This window comes from Phalacrocorax aristotelis, chromosome 10, assembly GCF_949628215.1.
Source record: "Phalacrocorax aristotelis chromosome 10, bGulAri2.1, whole genome shotgun sequence".
Taxonomy (NCBI): domain Eukaryota; kingdom Metazoa; phylum Chordata; class Aves; order Suliformes; family Phalacrocoracidae; genus Phalacrocorax; species Phalacrocorax aristotelis.
This window is the reverse complement of record NC_134285.1, coordinates 7,095,704-7,123,357: the sequence shown is the minus strand read 5'-3', so window position 1 is coordinate 7,123,357 and position 27,654 is coordinate 7,095,704. Positions and strand designations below refer to the sequence as shown.

The window sequence follows — 27,654 nt, the reverse complement described above, 5'->3', positions numbered from 1 at the left end:
TTTGGAAGAGGTGACCTCTGTCCACTGAGTACAAAAGAAGTGTAAACTCTCAACTTAATATGTATAAGTTCAATGGCAGGAATGCATTCCATCCTTCCAGCTGGATTTAAGAAGTCAGAGTTTCCGGAAGTCTTATTTTAAAATAATGCTTTTCTTCTGTGGGTATGATAGTATAAATCTCTTATTGTGCATCTAGGAAACTGGCTTGGACTTACTGGGAAAAGATAGGCTTGCAGTGGGAGAAAGAGAATGAAGATGATCTGAAGGATAAGATGGATTTTAGTGTTTCACCTTCTCATTATCCCAAGGGTGGTAAGTGTGGCACTGAAAGTGATGTTTACTTCCTTGAATAATCTCTGAGAGCTACAATGCAGTAATGGCAGCAGAGTAGGATGTGCAATATTCATTACAAGATGTAATATTAGTTAATGTATAGGCGTAGCATATATATATAAAAATACATGCATAAATGTGTATAAAATTATTTATGTTAAATTTAAATTTTTAAAAAATGTTTGTTCAGTAACTACATTCAGTTTTTCCATTAATCCAAAAATGCATTTTGGAGAAAGTAAGTGAAAAAGCCTGTGCTGAAAAAGAGATAAAGCAGTGATGCAGAAGCAGCAGGAAGTTGTACGTTTGCCAGCAGCCAGGTGAATGGGCACAGAGATGACTGGAAAGGAAGGCAGGATGAAAGAACCTGTGATCTGAGTCCTTGAATGATGAGAAATAGTCATAGCATTAATGAGCCACAGAATTGGTGTGGAAGAAAAACTTGCAGAGAAATTATTTCTGACTTTCTTATGAGACACTGGGATGGTAACTGAAATCTGCCAGTGGACATGAAGAACGTGGGGACAGAAACTAATTTCATTTATTATATACAAAACCCCAAGATATGCAGCATGGGTAGATTACTTTTTAGTACCCCAAGATATGCAGCATGGGTAGATTACTTTTTAGTATTTTAGATTACTATTTAGTATAGATTTACAGGTAGCTTTAAAACGATGTGTTTGCAGTAGCTTGAAGCTTGTTTCCTGTCTCAGGTTCATAAAGTTAATGTTTAAAAATATGCATATGGGTGTTGGTGAGAGAGAGGGTTTAAATGGGTCATTTATTGATTTCTATACTAATATTTAAGAGAACAAAAACTCTTTTGGTGTGAAAGAACAGGTTCATGCTTGACTTGTGCCTACCTGACAGTCACATCACAAAATACCCAGCAGCAAAATCCTTTCCCTGACAGTGGGTTCCGGAGTCCTTTCTCCTTTGAAGTTAGAATTTTTTTCTTTTGTTCTTTCTTTTAAGGTTGCTTTACTCAGTAATGCCTGAATGAAAGGGGAAGCACTTCATAATCGTGACTGGTTTGACAGAACTGTTTATCTTTGAAGACAGTCAAGTTGATCTGTTATCCTTTCCAAATCTTTTTTCCTTATTTTATGTGTAGTATTACCTCAGGGGTTTGTAAATGGTAAAGAATGCTTTTACTTCCACTAGTGATGGCAGAAACATATATCTTTTTTTGGCAGAGATTTTTTTTTACTTATATAAACTGTCAAAGTTGAATGTCTAAGCTCCAGTCGCTTATTTAGTAATGACCATGATATAGTGAAGGTCATCAAAGGCTTTATGTGCTAGTCCTTGAAACAGTTGTTATCATTTATGTTGCTAATACTGGTACCTTGTTCAGTTTTCCCTAGGTGTGTGTTGGGTTTCCTCTGAGTGTGTGTGTACTGTTTTTTAAGAAAGGGACGTCTATCAATTACATGTAAATTAAATCATAAATTATATGAACTTTCTGAAATAATCTTAGCATAATAAATATGCCTCACAAATTTGGGCAACTCTCCAGCCTTGCATTTACCTGACCTTTCATGCATCTTGCTTGGTCGAAATATGCATTTAAGGCTTGAATGTGACATATGTACACACTTGAATCCCAAGTTAATGGTGACTTTAAGACATAATTTCCTGCTGCTTATCTTTACTTCCAAATTATATGTCCTATTAGCGGTCAGGCTTTATGTGACAAAAGATAAGAAAAATGAGAGGGCAGGGTGATCAACTACTTAATCCTACAGATACAAAACTTTGTCAGAGTATACCTTAGTTTCAAGTAATAATTTGTGGTGTTTTACCACAGGCCATGTATGTATGAGTTGTTATTATGTCTGTTCCTCCCCCCGTTTACCCTCCACATGCATTTGTATTTTTTATAATATGATAATGACATATTTTAACACTTTGTTGCTCATGCTTCTGACTTATTCAAGGTCCTGGAATACCTTTTTATAACTGTGACTTTATGGTACATTTTACTTAACTATCTTAGTCCAGCTGTCAAGCTAATGAACCTGACATATGAGCCCCGCTGTGCTTTGATCTCAGGGTGACAGATATTGCAGTTCAGAGAAAGAGTAGAGTTAGAACTCATACCTGGTGTCATCCAACCAACTGAATAGCTTTCCGTTGAGCAACAGCAATCATTGCCTTAGGACACAGGGGCGGATAGTTTATAGCAGGGAAGTCTCTGACAGGAGTAGCTACAGGGATAAATGCCTGCATTTGAACATCTGAAATGAAGGAACTACTTATAAAGAATGGTCCAAATTCTTTAAACAAAATTCTGCCACAGGTCAAGTAGGATGCCAGTCTGTATTTGCTGTCTCAAGTTGATTTCTTTATTTGACGTTTTGCAATTCATTGTCAGTATTCAGAATCCAAAATATTATCCTCCATTGACAAAAGAAGCAGCAATTCATGTTTTGATGCTTGAATTTCCACCACCACCACCTCTCTAGGTATTTCATAGGCATTTCTATAAGCCTTTTTTATTCTTCAGGCCATTTACTTCAGTCCATTTTCCTTTTAGCATTTGTAGTTACACGGACCAATGCAGGAAAATATGCTGAGACAACTCAGCCATTTCCTTTCTAGGCATTTACAGGAGAACTCTGTACCAGGAATAAAAAATGTACTCACGCATTCAGTGTTTCTTGACACTTCATAATGAATTTGCACAGGTAAATTCTTCAGCAGCATTTGGAATATTTTGTTCCTTGCTGAAGCAGATGCCCATAGCTCTTATCCTGGAGCCTTTAAACTTTTCTAAGGATTAATGTGCATTGACATTTCCTTTGATATTTCTTTTTTATTTTTCCTTTTATTTTTGCTTTTGTTTTCTTCTAGTGACTCGACCAGGACTAGGTTGTCGGGAACTTGTGACAAGAAACCTCTCCAAAATCCTTCCAGGTCTCTGTCATGATATCACGGACTGGGTTGAAAGCACAAGAATAAAAGCATCCCAGCTTCTGTATACATTATTGCTGCATGCAGAGGATCACATTACACAACACATGGAGCTACTGCTTAGAACTTTGTACCAAGCATGCTTGGATGAAGAAAGAGAAGTAGTTAAAAATGTAAGTTTACTCTGTTAAAGTATCTACTGTAAGCTGAGTAAAGACTCTATCCTTTATAGTCTTGAGTCAGTCTTCTGAGGGTTGACCCTACCTGAGGTCACTGGAAAATGCCCATGACTGAAGGATCAGGCTCAGATTTTTATAGATGTTAAAAACACATCAACATTATACGTACATAGTGTTAAAATAAATGTATTCTTGTATTACTGGTGTGAAGACCAATAACAAAGTTATTTAAATACTCTTTGGTTGATATGCCAACCCCATGAAGCATTGATAATGCAGGGGATTACAGTATAAAAGCCTTGGGGCAAGAAATTCCACTGAAAAAAATGTACAGGTCATGCCCTTTCAAGTTAATTTCACTTATCTCCCCTGCTGCATAATCCAACCGTGATTCCAACCAAACATTGAGGTATGTTTATTCCATGTGATACCCGTAGTCAGTGTTTGAATACTTGACTTAATGCTTGTAAAATGCCTTTTTAATGGATTTTGTGAGTAATAACTAGTATCCTTTTTCCTAACAGTTGATGCTCTCAAGACTTTGATCAACTGTATCAATAAACACATGTAGTTGAAGACATTAGATAAAGTTAGCAGAGGATAGACAGGTGAATCAAACATTTTTACAATTTTAAGAGGAAATCTTTTGTTCATATTTCTACACAAGCAAGAGAACGTATGTATAAAAAAATAAAATCCACATAGCTCACTTCAAAGCTGCAAATGTTATTGGTTTGGGAAACTGGAAGAATGTGTTCTGCTTACTTAACACAAGTAGTCCAACCAATGTCAGAAAAGCTGATTTCCTAAATTAGGCTTTTCTTTAGAGTCCTGCTTTAAGTTGCGCCATGTAGACTGAGAAATCCATTTCTGAAATGATCCTTTTTTTTTTTCTTTCCTGCAGTCTCTTGCTGTCTTTAGTCTTTCTCAGTACTAATTATTGTCTCTCTCCTTTAATTTTTCCTGAATTGTTCTTCCCCCAGTTCCTACTCTGTTTTCTTCTGCTAACCATTCTACTCCATCCACCTCCCCTTTCAGAACCAGCAACTGATCTCTAACCGTATTGCCTTTCAGTGAGACTGAGCTTGTAAGGTAAGCCAGTCACACACTGATCAGGAGTAGAGAGAAGTAAGCCTTGGATACTGTTGGAAGCCATCCTGCTGTTTCAAAAAGGGGTATGGGGGCCTTAGGAAATCAGTGCCCCAGGGTTGAAGTAGGAGATATGCCACCATGGGTATGCAGCTTTTCAAGTTCCTTAGTGCTCATATAAAATACATAAGAACACTTAAATAATTAGAAGAATAAACCCACATGGCCCTGCTGTCCTGGTCAAATTTCCTATCTAGTGCTTGTGGCGGTCAAGAGAAATTCAAAAGTATGTGTTCGAGCAGCACATAGTTTTCCCTTTCCTTTTTTTTGACCATACCTGTCTCTCTCTTAGAATTCTACCACTAATCTTCTCGCAGGTGCTTCCAAGAGATTTATTCCCAAATAAGAGGTGGTTTATGTGTTTAATTTTACTCTTCCTTGTGCCAAAATTTAAGATTGAGCAACTTCTGTTTCTGAATGCCTCTTATCTCCTTAGTAGTGCTGCTTCCCAGGATACTGCAATTATCTCCTCTACAGTTTGTCGCTGTAGAACCTATTTCAGAGCAGCTACCAACTTGGAAGATGCACATGTCTTTCTCCAGGCTAATAAGACCAAATGAGATGTATAAGAGTAAAAGACCTTATCCTTTTTTTCTTTTTTCTTTATTTTTCTTTTTCCCCATTAAAAAAAGTAGATAAATTGATCCATACAGGTGTATCAATTCATATTTTTGAACTGTTTAATTGTATTGTCCTTTTCCAGTTTTCAGAGCACTAAGAGTCTTTTTCTTTCTCTGTGGCAAATACGGAGGAGGACAGGGTTCACATCTACACAGAGTATGTTATAACTGTTTGGAGTCTTCATCATTCTAAAAAGAAAGTGTTATATATAGTGCAGATTTAAACTATAGAATTCATGGCTACGTGCTTCCATTGAGACTGAAAATTAGAATGATTCACGTATTAATTACGTGCAATTAAAAATCCATGGCTAAATCACTAGACTAAAAATTACACCCACAGGGGAACTAAGCTTTCCTGTTTGGGGGAGTGAGCCAACCATTAAATAAATGGGTTAGGAAGAAATATTCCTATTGCACAGGTAATGGCGTGGTAGTTGACTGTATCTTTATTCATGCACCTGATCGTAAATACTGGGCTTCAGACAGAGAGTAAGCTCTAGTGTGATGGTGTTTCATGTGGAATACAACACACCGGTATGTCTGCAAGGCAGAGGCGGAATCAGAGTATGACTATCATGTGGAGTCATAGTAATTTAAGCCTTTTCAGTTAAAGAAGTAAGAGATTGAAAGCAGTAGGCAGTTCCCCCATGGCAGTGCTTCCACACTAAACCAGATCTGATATTGGTGTCAAAATATAGTACAATAACAAAAAAAATCCCTCTTCCAGGGTTTTATTGTTGTTGCTTTTAATAGATGGGTGGTGAGTGCATTGAGAACATTCCTCAGAACAGCATTTGGAGGACAAAATGTTAAACCACTAAATCTGCAACATCTGGTTATTCTAAGGTAGAGACTTTATTACACTGCGAGTTGTACACTTCATTTCTGTGCATTACTTTCTCATGGAAGTTTGTCTGATGCTGAGAAGAGTGCTTGCATGCCTTATTATGTGCTTACCGCACACATGTCAAGAAAATTTCTTCATGCATATAATCATTACTGAGCGAGTGGAAGAGGCCTACAAGGCAACTGCTGAACCATTTAAAATAACAGCTGGAATCATAAAAAGAAAAAGCCCATGATATGTTGAATGGTCTTTGTGTTTTCAGGAAAATCCTCAAGTTATTCCTGTTCTTTTTTCAGTGTGTGAAAGCAGCAGAATTGATCGGAACATTTGTCAGCCCTAAGGTGTCACTGAGATTAATCACATCAGCCTTTGGGAAGACACCTAAGCCATCCTGTATAATGGTTCTATCTGCAGTGATTCGAGGTAGCCCCAAAGAAATCTTACAGCCTCATTTGACTGATCTTGGCAACACACTGTCACAAGCTGAAGTTTGTCAACGCTCTGAAGAGGTAAGGATAACTGGAAAATACACAACAGGCTTCAGTTTTAGGCCAGTGGTTTTCCAACTTTTTCCCTTGTTCTCCTAAAATGTTCCCATTCCTATCCCTCCCTTGCACACCTACCCCACCCTATTTCAGGATATAGTTGTGGACGTGTGTCTGAGACAAAACAGGAGCTTCCCTATCCTCCCTGGCCCTTATTGTGGTCTCCTGGCCAAATCTGCTATTCCCAAAAACTTCTAGCAGTCCATCCTCTCAGCAGATGTGTGTTCAAGTTTGAGAACTGCTGTAAAAGGCTTTAGATAGTGGGAGGAAAATGAAAAGGCATGATGGGGAGAGAACAAGCTGTTTACTACATACTGTGCAAGGTATACTACCTTGGCTGATCCAGAGGCAGAATTTAACCCATGTTTCGAAATGCCTTGTGTTCACAATCCAAATAAGGTCATATATTTCGATCTTCATCAGTAACAATGACTGAAAACTTTTCACAGTCTATTGTAACTGGCATGTCAGGTTTCCCAAGAAAGATTCCTTCTTAATATCATCTTTTTTTTGTTTTGTATTATTATTGTTTTCCATTTTAGAAGGAAGGTACTAGTACTCTTACATGAATGATTAGGAGCATGCTTTGTAGGCTGTTGGGCCTGGTTGCTTCTCTTCAGGTGAGAAACTAGGAGGAAGACCTTTATAAATTAGAAGCTTACTCCCAAGTGTACCCTTAAGTAATGGCTGAGCCTGAAGACCATTTTCATTTTAGCATTAGAAGAATATTCATCAATTGCTATATACAGAGGCAAAAGATTCTCTTCAATGAAGAATGGAGATTTTTAGCTTCCAGGCTTTCCCCCCGCCTTCAGTTGCTCAGATGTGGAAATAGATGTGTTAGAGCTGCATAAGACGAATCCCTACAATTTTCCCTACAAATGAAATTCCAGCTTTCATTCCACCAAAAGTTTTAGGCCTCTGCTCTTAAGATGACCAAAAAAGGGCCAGTGCTGTGCCTTCAGAAAACTCTGACTTCATGTCAGATGAAGCCTTCCCTTTAAAACAGTTATTCATGTGTGTAGACTGAATCTAGCGTAATTGTCTTTTTGAGCCAATATAAGATATACGTTTGAAGTTCTTCCCTCATTAGGTTTCTTCCCTAATGGAATATGTAGCAGTGATGCAGGAATTAACCTTAATCTCCGTGAAGCCTGTGATGATTAGGAGCTCATATAACTGGAAGCACTATAACCTGATTGTTCAAATAACAATTCCCTGAAGTATATCTGTAAAATTGCTATGAGGTCTTAAGCTTACCACTTCCATTTGGCATTAGATACAATAGACACATTCATCCACTGTTGAAGTGTTTGGTGGAATTGTTCTAGCCTCTGGTCTTGGAAAACAATCTTCCTCTATTTTAGACAGCGAATGCTGCATAGACACTGTTCAGCTAAGTATTGACCATGTTCATGAGATTAATAACATTTGTAGTTAACCGATTCCTAGACTTGATTTATTTTTTGGAAGTAAATTTGTAACAATGGCTTCTTCTGTTTGTTGAACGTAATCTGACAGCTTCATGGAATATTTGATGCACTTTATCATAGAAGTTATTGCAAACTAACTGACAACAGTATTGACTTCAACTGGTATCAGTTGGATGAAGATAACATGAATTATGTTGCATCAAATAAGATAAATCGACTGAGATAAAAGCAGACTCTTAAGTTTTCTTGGTTTATGTATTTAACCATTATTGTTCCATTCAAAATAGTCAAACATGGAATAATATTTGAAAGAGTTGTAAAAAATATGTCAGTACTCTCTCATTCTGAAGTGCAATTAATATCGGTAAGCATTCTAAAACGCTTTGATGTTTTTATTCACAGTGGAACAATTGCGTGATTAAGAGCAGGGTCATTTATTTTGTTAACAGAACAAGGTAAATACAAACAAACAGTGTGAGAGGAAGATTATATTGTATCATTTAAAATGCAGAATGTAGGTAATAAAAAGAACTAACATGGAATTATAAATATGTTACCAATTATGGGGATTATACAGTGCTCAGGTTTTATTATTGGTGTTTCCCATACCTCTTCCTTGAAGGGAATGTTATATTTTCTAACAAAACATAATAAATTTATGCTTTTATTAAAAAACAGGTCTTTTATATGGAGCAGTTGCTTTGTTGCGTACAAGCATTGATTGAAGTATGCCAGGAAGACTGCAAAGAAATTAGCTTACAGCTAATGAAAATTTTGGTGACAATAATGGCAATACCATGTTCTCAGCACCTTAAAGAAAAGGTAAACTATGAGCTGCTTTAATATTTTGCTGTGTTTCTGATTTTTACTGTTGATAAGACACTGTCTAAAGAAAGCCATAATTATTTATCTTGCTGCTAGGTTTAAACCACAGAAATCCTTAACTAAGAGCTCATCCACAAAAACTGGTAGATTTTGAAATGATTTGGTGTTGCATGACCTTGACTGTACACTCGCTCTGTCTCCTCATATTTTTCCATATCTGAAACTACTTTGGGTTTAGTCTGTCTAAAACAGATAAAGGCAACTTCTCCAGAAGAATAAATCATTAAAATCTTATTCATAAGAGCTAAGAACTTGTACAATACTACTAGTTTTGTTTGGGGTTTGCTTATTTTTCATCTGTACATGTTTGTATGTGTATAGCAATTTGTTTCAAAAATTATATACAAATGTAATAGTTAAACATTTAGATATACATATAACTTCAAATTAATCAGATTCACTCTATTAGAATGAAAGCAGCATGAGGGGATATTTGCATTCTCTGCTTTGTCATAAAACTCTTCTGCAAAGATCTATCCCTATGACATTGTTCTGGTAGTTAGTTAACATTTAGAAGTCGTTGTGAAGGCTGGAAGATCCAGGAATGTTATCATTTGTCAGTCAAAATATTGATTTTTCTGCTTTACCAGATCACAGTTCATAGTTGTTAGGTGCTACATCTATTTCCAGACACCGGTTTGAAGATCTCGGTTTAATGTTGAATACTGCAAATCTACTGGGCTGTAACTAAGATTAGCAGCAATAGAGGCTAGGGTCTTATAGGTCATTTCTTTTATGGAACTGGAGGACGGGGTAGTGCTAGGCTTAGGTTGGGACTAAAGTTGAGGTTAAAGTCTAGGCCAACGGTGGTGCCAGAAGAGCTGAATGTACTGTTGCATCTTGCAAACACTGTAAGACTAGAATGTATGCTGGTGTTTCTAAGGCAAATATTAGCTCCTACATAAATGTGATCTGCAGATGTAACAAGAAAGGCTATTATTCAGGTAAGAAACTTAGGAGTTGGCCTTATCGCTACATCTTGTAAGGCTTGTTCACTGGGTGCCCAGTGAGGAGTAATGGTTTGTGGCTGGTCCAAGGCTGCGGGTCTCTCACTGTACATACTGTATATGATCAATACCAGAATTAAGTTTGGAGTTGGGTTTACAACTTAGAACAACAGAGGCTGGAGAATTACATTTCTTTATAACTTTGGTTGAAGGCTCATAGAGTTAGAACATGTGCTGGTTCTGAGGAGGACCCTAGAATTCAGTTTTATTTTGTGGCCAAAATCAGCCGGTATGGGTCTGTAGACTATAGTTACAACTAGATTTTTTTAAGTGTATTTAGATTAGGTTTCAGAACAGATGGCTTGAAGTACATAACTGGAGCATGGGAAGCTCACGGTTGGATGAAAGTAGCCGTTGGCCTAGAAGAACACTGTATTTGGGTGGATATTGATCACTGGGCCATGGTTTAGGTAGTTTGGGACGGGAAGTGTTCAAGAGTCTTTGCTTGTCGCTGGTTTCTGCAAAGTCTTGAGCATGCTATTGGTGCTGGTTGAACTGTTGATGCTTACTTTTTAGGTGGATATAAGTCACTGGATTATTGTTAATGTTAGATTATACATAGGAGCACACAAGTGGCCGGTAAAAAACTCAGATTTATTTTCTAACTACTAAAGAACGATTCACCTATAGATCAAGAGCACTACTAGTCTTAAAAAAGTGATAGTTACATAACAATTTTTTAATCTTTGGACAAAGATCAGATTGATTTTACAGTAGTTGACCTTTTTACCTCCCTACCAGAACCAAAAGTTTAAATGTTGCAGGAATGCTTTAAAATCAAGGACATCTGTAGATGCCCCGATAATAGATGAGCTTTTTTGGATAAACGTTATCTCACCCCCTTCTTTCTCTCTTCCTCTTTCTTCTACAATCTAAATATCAAATAAAGCAGCAAGCCATCCTCATGTAGTACAATTGTGACCTATCCAAGTTGTATTTTTTTCAAACGTGCGCCTTAAATGCAATGGCTATTCTACTTCCTTTTCTCTTGCTCCCAGGCATGGTATTCCAAGTGCCTGTGTAGCATCAGTATTTATGGCCCCATAGATGACAGGCTGCCTGCGAGGAGGCATATGCTTAGAAAACTATTCTGAAAGAAGTAAAATAGAACAAAGCTTGAAACAAATATTGAAAAGACTGTGCAGGTCAAAGAGGTATGGCCTGAAGATCTGTGTCGTGGAGAGCTAGTGTGAGACTGGCATTTTTGGCGAGGTTGTTTTGGTTTTGGTTTTTTAAACAAACAGTCTGTGTAAGTAAACCTCAGACAGATGAATCTGGTATGTTTTGCAGTGTCTTGTCAGTTTGACCCTACAGTGGTCTATAAAGTCAGCAACATCCATTTAAAACATTACAAATTCATACTCCCACAAAGCAAGCAGTTTCATGGAGATAAAGCCCAATTTTCATATATGGAAAAGTTAATCTCCCAAGATTATTAAAGGTTTAAGATGTTCCTGCAGTTAGAGATGATTTTTAAAGTTGACAGTACTTTGGATGAGAATCCTTTTTCTCATTAGCCTTTCTTTCAGCTAAGCAGATACGTAATCTTGTTGCCAGATTTTCTAATTGCAATATTTCAAATTTGTCCCAAAGACAAATATGGCTTGATTTCCCCCCCCACCCCGTTACTGACTATTCTAGAATTTGAAAGTGAGATGTACAACTTGCGGAAGGTGAGAAGTCCCTGTTAAAATAGCTTAAGACCACATAGAACATGTGTATTACATCTAGCTTTACAAGTATAAATTTATTGCTCAGAAAAGTATTCTGTGTTCAGGATGAAAAGATTTTGAGTATAAACATAAATTATCAAAAATTTGCATTTCAGAACTTCAATTCAGGCTTTACAGAAGATCACAGAGATAGTGGAGACCACAAGTGATGTGACCTGATTGTGAACACATAGCCTTGCTTGATTTTTTTGGCCCCTTTGCTTTGTGTTCATCGGTGTTTCTAGTAGCTTAGGGCTAAGGAAAAAGATGAAGACCACCAAGTGAGCACTTCAGTATCTTGATGAGGAGTATGGTTTACAGCCCCAAATAGACAGAAGCCATATCAATGGTCAGAGTCTGTTAAGCATGTATTGAGCTTGTCAGAGATTTAACTGGGGACCTAAAGATAAGATTTTGTTTCATTACCAGTGGCCTGTGCTATCTTGGCTCTTCTTTTGGCACACGTTGATTATTATCATGAAAATACTGTATTGTTAAACCTGTTAACTTTCCCATATAGGAAAGAAAATCACCCTTGCTCTTTATTTTTTTAGCCTGTGAGACACTTCTTAATAAGAAGATATGCATCTGTCTATTAGCATATTTAATTTATTAACTCTTCTTTTTAATTGCACTCCTGAAACTACTTAGTTTATTTTAAATCACCTGTGAACAATGTATTGTTTTGTATCTCTCTTGCTCAATGGAAAAAACCATCTTGCCAATTGTGATGGGGTTAATAATGAGGAACAGTTTCTGTCTTGACACATTCTGTCATGTAAAATGTTCCAATTAATCTACAGATAAGTTATTCTGATTTGTTTTGGCTGGCTGGCAGAATGCTTCCAGAGAGGAGTAATCTATTGTGCTTGAGGCAGCGAAACCAACTTTAAAAGTAACCTTTGTCCTTAGCAAATCCTCTCCTTTTTTTTTTTTTTTTTTCCCTAGAAATCTCCCCTCCCCCCCTTCCACATCTGGTACTTCCATAATAACATCTTTGTCTGGCAAGTAATAAGCCTGTAAAATTCTAAAGGTCCTAGACATGTTTCAGCTAACTTGTGTGGTTGAATTCAGCTTAAAAATATTAAAAATATGACTACAATTTGTAGTTCCAGTGAACCACTTAGAGTCAAATGATGTTACTCATAGTGCTGCACTACATCTTTCTCTGTTAGAACTGGCCATGCTGCCAACATACGTTTTTTCTCAGTGGGGTTTCTAATGGTGTCTTGCTCCCCATGCTTGATTCACTGTCCACTGAAATCACTAAGACTATAGATGCCACTTTCAGCATGCTTTTAATTTCTTCCTTAGAATTTTGTACCTCTGGTAGGAGTCTTCAGGAATTGTGAAAGCAAATTTTCTTTGCTTTGAAATATATCTGCTACAAGTGATTAAGAAAATCTGTATACTTCCTTGCCAAGCATGATCATGTCTGGAATTAATTTAGTAGTTCTTTTATGTACATGTTTTATTTGCCTGTCTCATGGAATAGTCTAAATGCAAATATGAAGAAGATATTTCAAATGTAACAGTGAATTTTGGTACTTCTAAACATCAGAAGATAAGAATTTCAAAATGAACCTGCCCAGCTACTGTAAAGAGAGAGCATCTTGCATAATTAAAACTTGGGGGGGTGGGGGGAGAGGTTTTTGGAATCTAGGGCCATAACCCCCTAGACGGGATTGTGACGAATTCCCTCTATGTTAATGTTTTAAAGTGTTCTTAAATTAAAATAAGAAAAATCAGTACACCTTTAAAATTAATAAAAAATTTTTAATGATGTAGCTAGTTTTTGGATAGGTTTTCAAATGGATTAGAGATTCTTTCATTTTGCTGTTACATTGCTGTGTTCCTTATGATTTCATTTTGGAGTCAGGACAAATGTTTCACTTTAAATCAAAATTAATGGATGTAACTATAGGCAGACATTAAATATCAATCTTGATTGTCCAAGTAGAAACTATGGAAATCTTCTCGTGTCCCTTCTGTTCTTATAGTATATATATGAGTTTTAAAAGTTATTTTTTCTTTTTTTAATATTGTTTCAGTTAAGATGAAGTACCCTGTCTCTTTTTGTACAGGTAGAGGAAACAATGTCTTCATTAGCTGAAGTGCAGCAATTGGATAGTTTTCTTTATCTCTACAAACAGCATATAATTGACCTTATGGAATGGGTTTCAGTGTCATGTGACTGTTGGACATGCTATTCTCCAGAAATATTACAGTTAGATGTCATCACAACTCATTCAGGTACGACTTACTTAGTAGTGTGATGGAACACCCAGTTCTAAAAAAATAAAGTAATAATCTCCATATAAAAAAATTAATAATCTCCATAGCCTGCAGACACATTGTGTTTTATAATGAATAGTGTAATATTCAGGAACTTCACAAGAATATGAAGGAAAACAAAACTGAAAACGTTGAAGCAGCTCAAATTCCAAAAGACTCCTTGGCTGCAAGGAGCATACTAAAAGCACATAATGTAAAGGAACACTTTCAGGTAAAGGAAACAGGTCAGGATTATGGGGAGATGAGCTGATATAGCTTGTCTCTCCAAAAATTTGTCTTTTTTCCATCTATTCACTAGTCTTATAAAAGATACTATCTTTCTGTACGAATGTTTCCTCACTTTGTTCTTCAGTACGTTACTATGTATAGATTAGTGAAACCCTTTGGCACGTTTCACCTAGGTACAAACTTGCACAGTGAACACTTGTGGGATGCAGCTCTCTAGACTGCATCTACAGGCACGGGACGCAGTGACAGGCAGATCTTTTTCACCTAGACACCCAATTTAAGATCATTAAAAAGGAAATTCCTGTTTATTTGGGATTTTCCTTTCTGCTAAGTAAAAAGGGGATGTAGATAGCTACTTCAGGCACAGCTGAAGTGTTATTACTGTTACTACAGATAGTCTTTTAAAACGTACCTGTCCACATTTAACTATCTTCTGCACTTAATCCTTGAATCTCAAAATAAGCCTCAACAAACCTATGTGAAACAGCCACTTGCTGGGTTGTGCAGCAACCAGCATAAGTACTTTTTCTTTTTTTCCATCTGTGGAAAGAACAAAAAGTTTTTTCAGTGCAAGATCTAAGAGGCCAGTTTTCTGTATATTTGCGCTCCCTTTTCCATGACTGAGGGTCTCCTAGACGGTTGTCTCTGTTTTCCTTAATGCTAAATAAATCATCAAATGTCTGGGCAAACAGTTTGGCCTGCACCCAACACTGGTTATATGCTATTGTCTGTGTTTTCTGTCTGACACAGCAGCTCCTAGAGCTATTCTTTTTTTTTTTTTTTTTCTCCTTTCTTTTCATTCCCACACATAATGTTGGTTTTAATCAACAAAATCAGGTTTACTCATTTCAGCTTTCTCAGTCTATTTTGTTTATTTTCCATCTGTTGCATTTGCTGTTATCAGTTTGATACAGTAGTAGTATCTTTTAAATGTCTCAGAACTCACATGAAGCAATGTATTTTGAATAAGTACTGTGAAAATAAAGACCTATTTGTTGGCACAAAAATTTAGCAAACTGCAGTTCAACACCCTGTATTGCTTCAGTCTAGACAGTGAAGGTTGGGGGGGAGGGGTTTATTATTATTTTAAACATTAAATTTCCAGATACTATGAAATGCTAGAGAACTTGGTTTGGAATCTTGAATACTTCAATCTGTCCGTTCCATGCGTGAGGAATATTCTTGTCATCAGAAAGGCCAGTGTTGTGTCTCCTTCTGGGAGGATTTTCTGAGTGACTGGGCTTGAATGGAGTGTGCATCGCAAGGAAGCAAAGCTGACGGAGTTCCTAGAGGAGAGCAGTTTATTGCAAACACGGAGTAGAAAGAGCGTTCTACAGCAAGAAGCTTGCAGAAAAAAGCATGTGTATAGTCTATATGTATTCTTTCTCTTTAAAACCATGCAGATGTTCATAGCAGAAAGGCACAAACTTCCTTCTGTTTTGGGAAAATGATTTCTTCAAATGTTGGGATAAACAGCAGGGGGGTGTGTTTGTTTATTGTTTAGTGGTGAAAACAGAATTCATCATAGGATGTGGAAATGTTAACAAACTAGAGAATGAATGTGGAAAATATTGTTATTTCAAATAGTAGCTTCTAAAATTCATTGTATTTTACATTTTCTTGTAAATGCAAATAAGCATTATTTAAACATGGAGAAAGAATACTGCTGCAGTAATTTCTATTATCTAAATTTTGAGGCTGACCCTTCAAACATGCCGTTCCCTGTGCCTCTGGGAGTCATGAACATCTTTCCTTGAATGCTGCACACAGAAAAACTTGAAAGAAGAAAAAAACATAATTAATGCTGTGGTTTGGAGTGGTGTCATGGTCGTACCAGATTCAGTATAATTTTTCGTTAAGTTCAGTAAAACCAGAACTTTGTGTGTAGCTTCAAGCTTTCAGAGCTACCTAGTGACCAGCGTTAATCCTCCCACTCCCCCCAAAATGCATTAGTCCACCCAAAATGTAATCTTGTACTGTTGGTCCCAGCAACTAGCGGATGTCATCGATACGACCGTGCTGCGTAATGCAATGTAGTGCAGCAGTGCCAAGCTGGCTAAGTGACATGTGTAAACCGGCCTTCAGGGAGCACCACGTGCCATGGCTGAGACTGGGTACCTGTGCCCATGGAGAGTTAGCCTGGGTATTTGTACACTGCCTAGTAAGATGTAACATGGATACATCAACAGCTGCCACACAACAGTGGGAAGTTAAGTACTATTTTAATACCAGGCGTGTTACAAATTTTAATGCATTCACGTATTAACACATTAACAGAACTTATTAGTACTCTGAAATAAGTCTTATATGCTTATTTTCTAGGTCCTGTCATAGGTGAAGCTCTGAATAACTTTATTCTCATTCTTAAGACGTGTCTTCAGCCAAACAAAGATCCCCAGATGCGGTTAAAACTTTTCACTGTTTTATCACAGTTGCTGCAGAAAGCAAGTGAAACCGTCAATTCTCAAGGGTAAGTAGAGTTCAGATTTCACACAGCTATTTGAACACTACAGTGGCATTAAAATGTAATGACCATGGTAGTTATTTAACCCCTGTAATTGTGTCCATGTTAGCATGTCTGGGAGAAGAAAGACTTTCCCACCATCTTCCACAGCATATTTTTCTTGCTGTATTTTTTAATGATGCTTAGAAGGGCAGAGTGCAATAATTTTAAAAAACATATATAAACAAATTGAAGTCTGGACTTCTTCCACTGTAGTCTTCCTACCTCTGCCATGAAGGAGAATTAAAATGCACATCATGCAGATCTGGATAGCTTTCAAAAAATAAAGAGCTATAGTTGAAAAGAATATGTTTGACAGCTAAAATGGGGATTCTGGGGAAGGAAATGGGGGGGTGTTTTGTTTTTTTTTCTTTTCCTCCCAGCTAACTTCTAGATCCTTAAACTTTGCCTGTAGTCATCGTAAGGAAACAATAAAACACACCCAAAAAATGGGCATTTAAAAATGACCATGATATAGCATGGTGTTTAAAAATCATTAAACTAAATGTTTGATAAGGAATTATTATTACTCTCAGGGACTGATGATGGAAGTCTCCTGTTGCTGGGCACTATTTATGCGCTGCAAGTACAATCTGACTGTAATTTACAGTGCTTACAAAACCCCTCCACTTACAACAATCCCAACAGCGGGCTCTTTTGTCATTATTAATTTAGCCCTAATAATAGTGCAAACACTTCTGTAAAGTTGTCCTGAATATGTAAAACATATCTGCGCTGCTTTTCCCAGAGCCTGCTGCATTTATTATGTAAATGTATTCTGATGCATATGTTTTCATTTATAACTCTGTTTAAAAAAAAAAAAATCACAGGAAGCATTCTTCCTAAAAGTACTTTGTTAGCAATGGTCATTTATACTTAAAAGTTTTTTCTCATTCTTCTGATGAGCAGATTGGCACCCAGTGGACCTTCTGGTAGGCTGAACATTCATTCAGGTTCCATGAGGCCATGGTAGTATGAATGTAGATGTATTTTTACCATTTTTAGATGTATTTAGTATATTCTTGGCCTGCATCCTATGGTGTAGGGAGAGGAGGGACCCCGGTGTCCCCTTTCAGTGGGGGATTTCAGGTAAGCTGAAGAATCTCTGGTAACGCATTCCCTAGTAGATTTTGAGCTAGTGTGCTTAAGATGGAATATAATGGAGCTGTCGTTTTTTTAACTTAAAGCTTCTGTGCCAAGGGTGTTGTTATGTGTTTCCATGTTTTCACCATCCAATATTAAAATCCCTATTCACATGAAAAATCTCTTTGTAGTCAGTGGATTGCTTGTTTAAATAATCAGGTAACTGAGTGGTAGTTACAAGACCAATCTAGATATGCAGGAATCTTCCTGAAAGGAAAAAAAGAAAGAAAAGCACTTTGAAAACTATTTTAAGTGTTCCAGGATCTGACTATGTGTTGTAAGCTAATCTCTTACATCTCAGATCTGTATCATCTAACCCAGGATACAAAGACTGTGGAGCAAAGAAATGCCATCTCGTGTTCTGTGGTGTCCTGAACAAAACAATAATGCTTAAGTGTGCAATAACATGTTTCAGTTTAAAAATGGAATAATGCAACACTCTCCTATTTATTTTCTTTTATGGCCTGATTTTACTGTCCTTTATTTACTACAGAATACATTATTAGCTCCTGTTCATCTACCATTCAATCACTTTTATTATTTTCTACGTTTGTTTTTAAAACATTAAATATGCTCATTCTTTCAAAGAATTTCATTCAAATCAAATTCAGACGTGATCAACAAGTTAGTCTGGCACTTCTTCTCTGCACATTTTCAGTCATCTGGTCACCTGCTCTTCCTCAGAAAAAGCATTACAGATTACAGCAGAGAATTTGAATAATTGAGTTAAATTCTCTGTTCTGGCTCTCATTTATGATCTACAGAAAATCATTTCGGCTGCGTCTAAGCAGTACGAGAGGTGCATTACATGGCACGCTACAGAGTCCTGACCTGCAGTGTTCCTCTCTAGGGTGGGTAGGAGGTAGGAAGGACTTCTCTGTTAACACACAGCCTTGTTTGTTCTTTGTGTCTCACCTGTACAGTAGGACTGGTAGCACTTCTCCATCTGAAAGTCTCTGAAGTGCTCGGGTGAGTGTATTAAGTTAGATCTTGCAGGTACTGCTGAAGGGGAGAGATGATCAGTGCAGGACTACATGGAGATCATCATCAAAGAGTAAACTTTTTTGGCAATAGTCAAAGTAAATAGAATGAATAAAAAAATCTTTCATCTGTGACCCAGTCATTTGTATAAATAATGGAGCCAAAGAGGGGAAAAAGAAAACCAACCCAATAAGCTGCCAGCTTCACTAGGATTCCCAGGGAAGGGAAATTACCAGTGTGGGAAAAATAGAAGAATATGTTTCAAAGTAGTACTCTGAGTGCATATAGCCATGCATCACACCGGTTCTCCACAGACAGCAACGATGGAAGTTGTTTTGCTCAGGGCAGTGTGAGTAAATGGTCTGTTGTCAAGATTAGATACGTCCAAGGAGGTTAATAGACCTGTTTGTACGAAGAACACTCCTGGCTAAGGATAGCCCAGTCTAACTCGTAATAAGGCGCTCTGTCCTCTGAGACAAGAGCAATGCAATGGATTTTACCAGTAGGTTTATCTTCAGAAACTAAAAAGCAGTAGAGGGAGCTAAATGACTCTCTGAAGTCTTGATCCTACTTACCATTGTAACAATGAGTGCCTTAATGTAGGAAGTAACATGTAAAGATTTTGTGTTTGAAGAGTTGTTTGCAAAACATTTTTTGGAGGTTCTGATTTGTAAAAACAAATCCAATTTTGTTTTTAATTACCTGGATTTAGGATGTTAGGGTTTGGAAAAAACAGAAGCATACACATAAAAAACCCAAACACAGCAATCCACAAACATATAAAGCCAAGTGCAGCGGTGCCATAAAAGCAGAAAAGGAGTCAATCCAGAAGAATAATGTAGGAAAAAATAATGAGGAATGAAAGTTTAAGTATGTAAGTCCATAAAATGGCAGTAGCAATTTTAATGTAAACCCAAGGTCTGCTTTTTATATCTGCCAAAGAGCTAGGTATTATTGTATGCACAGACCACGTTTCAGTTATTTCATATCCAGTTGAGTATAACTTTGTAAATACAAATAGCACAGTGTATGTTCTCTCATGGAAATGACTCACTTTTAGAATTAAGCTACACAGATTTACAAGACTAAGATCTGAAAATAGAAAGAAAGAGAATTTAATTACATCATCAACAGCAAAAAAATCTTAACACTAATGGGAGATAGTCTAGTGAAGTGATAATAAGCTCTGGTTACACAAGCAGATCATTGCTGGCAGTAGTTTGTTTAGCTCCTTAAAAGACATTCTAACAGTCTAGATAGGAAGGTTTTCAGTTATACTGAACACAGTTGTGTGGTCATCTAATTTTGTTTGAGTCTGGCATGACTGAGTCAGACAATTGCTAGATATTGTTTTCCTGATTCAAGGCACTAGAAGAAACATTCTCACAAATAGTATTGCATTTTAGTTAACATAATGCTGATAGAATTTACCTTTATGTTTTGACAGATTGTTTTTTCTTTGGAGTTTAACAGAGGGCTTTACTGAAAACAGAAGCAGCTGCTGATCAGACCAGCACAGTAGCACAGAGAGCACAAAGCTTTTTTTTTTAAATTTTGGAACTTCAAGGAAATTTGGAATGGTGGTGATCATTAGTTATTTTTTTTCTGGCAACTTTTTGAATAGAAGATTATTCATTTTCAATAATGTGTTTAAAATAACAAATCTAAAGGTTTTTGACAAATTTAGATGTCTAATGGGACAGCAGATTTCTTGTTATTCCTGAATCTTAAGTGCCATCTGCTGGACGGGAAGGAAGCGTGAATCTCTGCCTTGCTCAGACACAGAGTGCTCCCTTGGCCAACAGGCTAAGCGACAGCAGGGTGTATCTATTTTCATCATGTTGAAGACGGAGATTTTCAGTTTCGTGTATGTGCAATAGCTAATTAAGGCCTGGCAGGCTGGCTGGTCATCCTTCAGTCAGATGACTCCTGGATGACAAGGTCTAACTGCAGTGGGTAAGGGGTAGTTACAGGAAAGAAGTAGATGCAATTACATTTCTTATCACATTGGTACAATATTATTATGGAAATTTTCATTGCTGGATTATTTTGTTTTGCAGTTGGGTTTGGGTTTGTTTTTTGGTTTTTTGTGGGTTTTTTTGTTTTTTTAAAAAGTACTTAGCAATAATTGTTTGTTGTTAACATCTACCCATTATGTTCCTCCTGTGGCTTGGCACATCTCTGCAGGAGCTGCTTATTCATCCTGGAAATTTAGGACTTTTTGCTAAAAGTCAGCAACAGCTTCTTCCCTTCTTGCCAAGCACCAGGTGGTGATGTGCTGTTTTGCACTCAGGTGGCCACAGTCCAGGTCTGCGTGAAGCTTGAATAGAGTGGGACACAAGTCAAGATAGGTTTAGCCTGCTACTTGTCAATCTGTTTTGCAGGCTGCCAGCTGCTTTTTGAGGCACAGTGAATAACCCGGAGCCTTATTTATCTAGTCACAGCTGGGCACACCGAACTCTGATGCAGCAAAGTCTTTTTTAACTTGTAAGGTGTATATCTTTTAATTTAAAATTGTTTGAGCTGGAATTAAATGGGTGAGAGGGAATACTGCCTATTGCAATTGCTGACTGTCGAAGCAACTTTTAGCGTTGTAGTAGCCCACTTAATGGAGGAGGAGGAAGAAGCATCAGCAAAAATATCACAGATTTGTGTGTTTATTATGAAAACAAACTAGTATTGGGACTGGCACCATCAGAAAATCCTACAGACCTCTCATCCTTGAGGGAGACCAGTTTCTGAGCCAGGGGAAAGCTAAAGTATTCTGTGTAGACTCCCTGCAGTATCAGCAGTTCAGGTCTCATCAATAGCATTCATACTTCTCACGTTATAAATACTTTTCACTGGACAGTCTCAAAGGGCCTCACAAATATTAATGAATCCTCACAGCATTCATATGGGGTGTTATCTCCACTTCAGAGACGGAGAAAATGAGACAGAGAGAAGGTAAGTAGTTTACCAAGATAACAGAGTGAGTCATGGACATCGTCTGAAGTGGGAGAAAGTCTAGCCTCCCCTTTCCATGAATGTTAGGTATTTGTTTAAATATTATCTAGAAAAATTAAGCTATGAAAAGCTTATCACATGCATTATAATCACATTGGCTTATAAGATTTTATATTTCTTTAGTCTTTTTTTTGTCCCTTTTCTGCCTATATTTCTATGACAGAAAATTCTCTTTTACATCCTGTCAGTCTCTTTATCACTTTCTCATGAACCTTTATTTTGCTTTCTTGTTTTTGGCTTCAGGCTGTTCCCTAGCTACCTTGAGACTGTGATAAAAGACATACTGGCTCCTAATCTGCAGTGGCATGCTGGAAGAACAGCAGCTGCCATCCGCACTACAGCTGTATCATGCCTTTGGGCTCTTATTCACTGTGAAATGCTTTCACCAAAAGAGGTAAATTCTCTCTTTCTCATCAAATGTACTTTGAAACCTTAGGCAGGAAGACAAAATAAATGCAAGGGGAAAAAAAATAATTAATCATTATTGTAAGCAATATTTTCAGATGGACCTACAGTTTTCATAATAAAATTCATTCATTGTAATTAGTATTAATAATTGAAATGATCAGTAGTGGCGGGACAATGATATCCTGATAAAAGACCTGATGCCAGCAATATGGTGAGCTGTAGAACTCCCCATTGTCAAATTTTGCAGATCTTTGTTCTAGCATAACGTCAGTTCTGAAGCACAAAACACTAACCACTGTTAGCACAACAACTTGGGTACTTGACGTTGTTGGACCCCTACCCAGCGCCTGTGCAGCAGCACCGGAGCCAGCCAGGACCTGCTTTTGTGTAATGTGGCAAGAAAGACAAGTTGTCTGGTTGCCTTGGAGCCCACAGGTCTGTTTGGGAAAAAAGAAATCTAAAAGATTTCTGGAAAGAGAAGGAGGACTTGAGATGGAACTTGAAGGGTATCTGTAGAAACTGAAGTAGAGAGCTAACGAGTACATTTAAATGTTACCCACCTTAGTGATTAAGGATTAATTCAATCAGAGGGGTTTTTTGAAGCTTCTTTGCTAACAAAAATAGCATTTGGAAATGAGGCACTGGAAATATGTTAGATATAGGGGCATTTTTTTAAAATAAATTGAATTATTGGATATTAGGAAAAATTTCTTCACTGAAAGAGTGGTCAGGCATTGGAACAGGCCGCCCAGAGAGGTGAGGGAGTCACCACCCCTGGAGGTATTTGTGTAGATGCAGCACTTCAGGGCATGGTTTAGGAAGCATAGTAGTGCTGGGTTGATGATCCTAAGGGTCTTTTCCAACTGTAATTATTCCATGGGTCTATGATTAAATGTGCATAGTCTTTATTGTCTTTCTAACAGACCTTAACTGAACAAAGTGCTTAAACACATGTAACTGGCTGAGTTCACATATGCGAACACATTGATATCAGAGACTACTGTTGTAGTTAAACATTTTTTCTGGATCAGTGGTAATGCCTCTTTTGCATTAAAGTGTATGAAATGTATATGTTAAAGTTAAATCGTGAAACTCACTGAAACGTTGTTACAAGTCTTTACATAAAAGCTTCCTTCTAGAATAAGAGCACCATCTACTGGTACATACACATAATCCTCATCTCCAAATTTGTTAGTCTTGCCAACAATTTTTTAAAAATAAAAAGGCAAGTAAGTTTAAAGCTTTTACAAGTTACATAAAACTCATCTGCATAGATACTGAGCAGTCATGAACTGGATGATCGACTGGTGGATTTTCAATTCCCAAGCTTGCTTAGAAGCAAAAATAGAGCTTTGTAACTTCCAAGATTTTCAGGTTAACTTTTATGGTTAACTTTTAACTTCTTTTTAAACTAAGCAAGCCAGTATTGGTCAAAACTAATGGTAACTGATGTAACCAATAAGCATATTGTTTTGGAGTGAGTGAAAAGCTGTTGTTCTTCTATGCTTTTCCTGTTAATTGTAGTTCTTAAAAGTCAAAGATGGCCTAATGCCCCAAATTATTGCTGCCTTGGATGAAGACTCTAAAATTGCTCGGCTGATGGCTTGTCGTATTGTTGGTGTTTTTTTAAAAGTCTGTGGGAGGCAGTTTGATGAAGATAAATTTACCAAAACTTACACAGGTAAGTGTAAAAGTTTTGTTTGGTGTTCTTTGGGGTTGTTTTGTTTTGGTTTTTTTGAATCAAGATCTCTTTGTTGAAGGATTACGGTTGCTTTTTACCTGAGATATTGTAGATCGCTTATCTTTTAAGGATGAACAGCATCGTGCTGGAGCAGTAGGCAGATTCGCTGTATAGCTTTAGAATTCACTGTGCAGGTTGTCCATCTTACCTGCAGACTCACTGCAGCTGGTAGCACTGAAAGCACTGATACGCACTGGGGAATGACAAAACCTGCTGTGTGTCACTACGGTATCTGGCTGTAATCCCACGTAAAGAGCAATAAGCCCTTAAACAGTTTGAGGTGCAAATAGGGGCAGTTTTTATGTAGACTCCGTTTCTCAGCCATTCTTATTTCACTCCCATGCACATATTCTGATGCTATTTCTGTGTTCTCTTATCTGGTATTTTAACTGTTTGGGTAGTTCTCCCCCAGAGTCATTTGATAGGTATTAAGGAAATGGAAGAAGTAAAGTGCTGCACAAAGTCATACCATTAACAGCATTTTTATGTATGAGAGGCAGTTTAATGTCTTAATCCTGCAGAGACCAAGACATGGTCTTAAACTGATAAGTGAGACTGCTTAAAGTGTATAAAGTCCACATACGCATTTTAGGAAATCCAGGTGTTAAACACTTGGGTAGATGTTGTTGAGTGTGACTCCAACAGCATGTAATTCTCGCAAGGCCTTTCTGCAGTAGCTTTTTAACTGCAGTATTTCATTTCATTGAGGTGTTGTATTGCAGAGAAGTTAATGTCCTTTGGAAATACCCTCCCTCTCACTTGAGCGGAGCTGAGCCGTATTCCCAACGTTATTATGCATTAGGCCACTAGATGGAACTTCACTCAATATTATGGTCTTTGCAAGGCTTGCCAGTATTTCATCTGCATTGCTTCTTAGGTTAGACATGAAATAATGTTCTAACTATAGTGAAAGCAGAACAGTAATGCATTATATAAATGGTAGTCACATTGTTCTTGCTGTGTTTCAGAGTGCCAAGAGCAAACCATTTCACTGTACCATAAATAGACATGAATAGGTAGTGGGTTGGGTTTTTTATTTACCAAAAAAAAAAAAAAAGAAAACCCTAATCTAGAGTGCTGTTATGTCAAATAGAGCTATTATCTGTAGTGCTTCTTAGGATGTTGTTTAAATGCTAAACAATGACTTGGGAGAAGTGCATTCTACGCTATGTAACAGGATTTTTGTTCTCAGAGATATATACAAGTAAATCAGACTTTCCCAAACTCAGCATCTTAATGACTGACACTTTTTCATACATGGCAAAGTAGAAATCTAGCAACAAAGATTTTTATTTTGAAGAAATACATGATCAGACAATTGTCAAAGTATATCTTTGCATCTTGCTTGTTCAAATAGTCTGCAATGCAGTCGTTCACTGAAACCATAGTACTTTATAGAAATACTGTGCTTTATAGAGCATAAAAATACTTAAACTCTGTAATGCATTAATAGATATTCATAGTACCTTGCTAGAAAGAGTGTTAGAGAATGTTCAAGTAATCTAAATAATTTTGTACATTTCTTTCAATGTTTCTGACAACATAACAATCCAATAACAATGCACTGCATGCTTTTGGGAACAATGTGCTATGTGTATTCACAGTGTTCAAAAGACAGAAATGTGTCATAAATGCAACAATAATTTCAGTGATGACAAAATACTTTTTTTTTTTTTTCAAATATAAAAGATAACTTCACTGTTCACAGTGCTGTCTGGTTATGTGTATGCTCCTTTTCAGAAGTATTAAAGCGTCTGGATGATGCTTCCTGTGATGTGCGACTGGCCGCTGCTCACACCTTAACTAATTGGTTTAAATGCTTAAAGGACAGTGATGTGAAGTCTGCAATGGAAAGTCATATTGAGTTTCTGTACCAAGAACTGTTGATACATCTCGATGACCCAGATCCAAATATCCAAAATGCAGTCCTAGGTAAGACTTTGTCATGTGTATTTTTAACAATGCTTTTAAAATCATGTTTTCAAGTGCTATATGGAAGTAGCACGTCCAAATGGAGGCTAGCCCTAACAGGCTGGAAGCTTTCCTTTGGGTTTCAGTGAGTATGAGCTCAGACCTTTTACCTGTTGGCAGAATGTAATGTTTTATCTAGCATTCACCAGAGTGGAATATTCATGTGTTCGGTGTATCAGAAGCCTTTAGAGATGGTGAAAAGGATATGGAGTATAGACACTGACCATTGCAGGATGTGACCATATCCTAGTTTGCTTGATGGATTCGTTGGAATTTATTAGTGCATCAGCCTGTGTTCAAGCACGTCAATGTCAAAATACAGACCTCGGCAACTGAGGGAGGAATCAGGTTGTCATGACTGCGCAGCTTGTAGAACAGCAACTTCCAGGTTAGGTTTCGGCTAACTTGGATAGAGAAACGCAGAGTGGGTAATGATTTATAAAATGTATTTTTGTTTTACAGAAGTTTTAAAAGAAGGAAGTCTTTTATATCCAGAACTGCTTGTGAAAGAAATTGAAGGGGTTGTACATAAACATCGAACACCAGCCTATTGTAATCAACTACTGCATCACATTCAGTCAGCCAAGGAATCAGCTTTATGAATCAATGCTGAAACTCTTTTTAGTGAACTGTATGTGAAATCTGTATGATTTGGATTACGTTTGTATCTTCATTTGCCTAAGAAAGGCTGAGCAGTAAATAGATTGTTTTTTCTTTGTAAGTTCACTATTAGCTCATTTAAAAGTCAGATTGGCGCAGTTCTATGTTCCTTGCCATTTGAACAGTTCTTTGTTGTGCTAGCAATAAACCAATGTTTTAATTCACTTTGCATTGGAAGTTTTTCAGATACAAGGTTTAAAGAAGGAATGTTTTTCAGGAATTTGATGCTATTTATAATTGAGAAAGATAAATTATCTAACAAAGTAAGTCTCATGTCAAAGTTGTTAATGTAATTCAGTGAGGACTCAGTCTTTCAAGGAGCATTTCAAACTCTGGATAATATTGAGACTTTGCAGAGTCAGGTCTGTGAGGATCAATTTTATCAGGAACAAAACCCAACCAAACTCCTCTTGCATAATGCAGCAACACTTTTATAATGTTCTGAGTACTCTTACTTATTATGCTGATATAATAGGGACATATTCTGAGCAGGTGTCACTTAAAGGAATAGTTTTTAGAGTCATTGTATTACATTTCATGACTGACAATAAAGCTAACCTTTTTTAAACCAAGGTTTATACATGAGAGGAAATGTGCTGTTTTTTCACTTAGATTAACAGTATTTCTATTTTTGTATTAAATATATTGCATCTGCAGTTTTTGTGTTTATACCATTGTGCCTTGGAAAGCAAGCAACATTTGTTTGTGTATTACTTTGAAATTAAATTCTGCGACAATAGGTTAAAGCTTGATTATTTTTTTTAAAGACCTTTGCAGTATGTAAGTTTTAGTGTTGTCTTATATTCTCAGCTTTGTAATAAAGTGAGCTCCTAGATTCTTTTCTACATCATTGTTGGGGTAGCGTGCTATTTATTGCACACACAAATTATGGAAAATCAAGGTCCTGATTTTTTTATTATTATTATTATCTGTATTACAAACAAAAAATGCTCTTTGGGCTCTAACTCCCAAGTGCTTTGGCTCTGTATCAAGTGTAAAAACAGACTCAGTGGGGTTTAGTAATAGTCCTTATGCTGTAGGAAGTCCTCATGTTTGTTTATCCTTCTGAGCTAACTTTACCTTTTC

At 37.0% G+C, this 27,654-nt stretch overlaps 1 protein-coding gene across 1 annotated transcript in view; it reads left to right on the top strand.

Annotated features, from left to right (window-relative positions):
• Positions 1 to 27,413, top strand: part of DNAAF5 (dynein axonemal assembly factor 5) — a 29,834-nt gene extending 2,421 nt beyond the window's left edge. Inside the window, exons 4-13 of the mRNA XM_075104997.1 lie at positions 197 to 312; positions 3,193 to 3,425; positions 6,347 to 6,559; positions 8,707 to 8,850; positions 13,717 to 13,885; positions 16,478 to 16,625; positions 22,032 to 22,182; positions 23,721 to 23,877; positions 25,678 to 25,869; positions 26,371 to 27,413. Coding sequence (XP_074961098.1) covers positions 197 to 312; positions 3,193 to 3,425; positions 6,347 to 6,559; positions 8,707 to 8,850; positions 13,717 to 13,885; positions 16,478 to 16,625; positions 22,032 to 22,182; positions 23,721 to 23,877; positions 25,678 to 25,869; positions 26,371 to 26,510 — 1,663 coding nt within the window. The 3' untranslated portion in view covers positions 26,511 to 27,413. The remainder of the gene's footprint in view (positions 1 to 196; positions 313 to 3,192; positions 3,426 to 6,346; positions 6,560 to 8,706; positions 8,851 to 13,716; positions 13,886 to 16,477; positions 16,626 to 22,031; positions 22,183 to 23,720; positions 23,878 to 25,677; positions 25,870 to 26,370) is intronic.
• Positions 27,414 to 27,654: the final 241 nt, after the last annotated feature.